Source organism: Urtica dioica, chromosome 12, assembly GCF_054948205.1.
Source record: "Urtica dioica subsp. dioica isolate 48M chromosome 12, U.dioica_male_clone48M_v1_H2, whole genome shotgun sequence".
Taxonomy (NCBI): Eukaryota; Viridiplantae; Streptophyta; class Magnoliopsida; order Rosales; family Urticaceae; genus Urtica; species Urtica dioica.
In genome coordinates this window covers 5,716,480-5,719,153 of record NC_142767.1, presented here as the reverse complement: position 1 = coordinate 5,719,153, position 2,674 = coordinate 5,716,480, and the positions used below count along the sequence as shown (strand labels likewise).

Below are 2,674 nucleotides of genomic sequence, written 5' to 3'. Positions count from 1 at the left end.
TGTCTAAGGTTCAAGGATCTTATAAGAAAAAGAGGAAAAAAAGGTCAAGGATAAAAAGAAAAGAAAAAGATAGGCATACCTTTTCTTAAAAAAAATAGGCATACCGTTATGGGTAATGTTTAGTGTCAGCGGTATCAACGGAATTAGCGGTAATGTTTATTGGGTTGTGAGGACATAACGCTGATGCGTTATTAGTTATTACCGCTGCTGAATAGCGGTGCTCTACATGGACAACATTGCTTGATTTCTAAAGAGCATCCTTATTCAAAAATTATATGAAAAAATGAAAGATAAAAACAAACTAGCACTTCTATTAAAAAAAAAAAAAAAACAAACAAACAAACTAGCACTTCCTTTGTAGAACGATATACAATTTTTTTACATCAATGTTTTTCTAAGCTAAAGTACTCAAATTAGAAGAATGTAGACGTCTATGCCTTGATTGGCCAATGTATTTTCCCTCTCTCCATTCTATTCATCCTTTGAAAAAATGAGTTTTAGGAACATTAAAGTATCTTTTGGTTCAAGTCAGCAAGTGCTTTTTCTTCCTCTAGGAGTAAAAAAAACTAATCTATAAAACGAACATTCCAATCTAGTCTTCAGATAGCAAAATCATGTGCTCTCTTGGAAAGAATTCGAACGAGAAAGCGCCGCCGGGTTGGACTTCAAAACTAGATCACCCTCCTTTGATTCGCAAGGACCATGATCGTCAGCTTCCTCTGATTTCCGCTTAAAAGGCTTGAAAACACCGCTCCTCGTGGAACCCGCGTTCTTGTCGTGCTCGATCCCCAACGTAGACCAAATGGAGCTCTTCGCAGCCTCGTTCGGGTCATCAATCCTCAATGTCTTAGGGACCCAAACGCAGTTCTTATCTGTGCCCGGGTCCCTCAAATGCTTCCCTAGAGTCGGGGACCCGTGAACCGGCATGTAGCCCCAGTACGAGCTGAATCCGGGAAGTGCCATCACCGGGCCAGGATATCCATTGTTGGGCCCAACCATCACAAAATTCCAACCGGGCCCGTTCACAGGGTAAGCCCACTGAGGGACGGAGTGAGAACTCTCAGAGGAAGAGCTCGACGGCGACGGCTCGTCGGGGTTTCGGTCTCCATCTCCGAGGCTGAGCTTCGACTCCATCGAGTCGCAGAGAGGAGGAGGGTCCGAGCCAGAGGCCTGATGAGCCGCCGGAGTCGGAGATGGCTTGGGGTTCCTCCGGCGACCGGCTCCGACGGGGACGTTTCTGATGGTCCCTCCGGCGGTCCAGTATCGGTGGCAGCTCCGGCAGAAGTGCCTCGGCTGGTTCACGTTGTAGTTGTTGAAGTAGCAGAACTTGGTCTCCGAGCTGTTGCAGCGGGGACAAGGGATGAGCCTCTTCGCGGCCTTCTCTTTCCCGCTCTCGGCTTCTTCGTTCTCTCGCCCATTCATGTTGTTGCTGTTGTTGTTGTCTCCGTGACTGTTCAATGATTTACCATCGGATCCCGAGAGACTATCGTGGTCACACAATTTCTCTGCGGCATCCTCGTCATTGGTCTCTTCCTGAGAAGTATGAATTCCGCGAGTGTTATACGTGTACGTCCAACTCACACTCAAAACATAGCTAACTAAGATGGAGCACATTGCTAAGATTGATAGAGATTTCAGTCTAACCATTAATGAAATGAAAGAATTAAGCACTTTGAACGAGAACTAATTAGCTGTGTTAGGTGTTCATGATTCTTTTGACTAATCAGGAAAAGGAAACTTGAAATTTAAGTCGTTAAACTAAATTGAGTGATGCTCAGCAACAATTAACAGTAGAATAAATATTGGGTATATGAAATAGTTAAACATCATCTCAAAGATAAATGTAATGACAAAAGGTTCAATTCCCACAAAAAAAAAAAATTTATCAATACCAACACAAAGCTCCACGCATTTTGTCATTCTTTGTGCAATCAACAGTGACGTGTTCTTGGGAAAGCTTTCCTTTCACTTTTAAATCACTACAAAAAAGTACCCACTCACCAAATTGGCAATACTAATACCGACAGAGCAACAAACATTTTAAGGAAAAATGAGTCCAATCACCAACTCGGGGACCAAATCCACAATACCAAGAAAAACCATGAACATGAATACAAAGCATTACTTAAATTCTCAAGCTTTCGGACTAAAAAAAATTTGCTTTGATTTACGAAGGAGCTTAGAGAAGTTGGATCAGATTGGTTTACCGTAGAACGGCGGTGAATCGCCGGAATATTGGAATCCGGCAATGGAATATTCCTGCCGAAGAGCTTAATCGCCGGATCTCTGAGCTGAGAATTAGACATTTAGTTGATTGACTTACTCTTGGCACAGTTTCAAAAAAAAAAAAAAAAAAAAAAAATAGACACTCCTGGCACGAAATGGAACATAGACACAAAACCTCGTTTTGACCCACTTCCTTGAAGGAACGACCATAAATTATAATTATTATTATTTTGTATGTCCTCCTTGTTTTGTTTTCTTGTTATTTTTTTTTTGTCTAATTTAACATGAATTTTTTTTTTTTTTTTTTTTTAAGGTAGCTTTGCTACAACCTCCACGGTGGTGTGATATTATCACTAGGCTATCTTAGGTACCACAATTTCACATAAATTATATGAGTGTTTTGATTGGATAAACATGCTTCAGTCAGTTATAATTTATAAATAAATTA

At 41.1% G+C, this 2,674-nt stretch overlaps 1 protein-coding gene across 1 annotated transcript; it reads right to left on the bottom strand.

Annotated features, from left to right (window-relative positions):
• Positions 1-438: 438 nt before the first annotated feature.
• On the bottom strand, positions 439-2,424 carry LOC149378766 (cyclic dof factor 1-like). Its single transcript, XM_089602197.1, has 2 exons — positions 2,208-2,424; positions 439-1,533 (listed from the first exon to the last, which is right to left on the bottom strand). Exons 1-2 carry the CDS (start codon positions 2,304-2,306, stop codon positions 613-615), a joined length of 1,020 nt encoding a protein of 339 aa, XP_089458323.1. The 5' UTR covers positions 2,307-2,424; the 3' UTR covers positions 439-612.
• Positions 2,425-2,674: the final 250 nt, after the last annotated feature.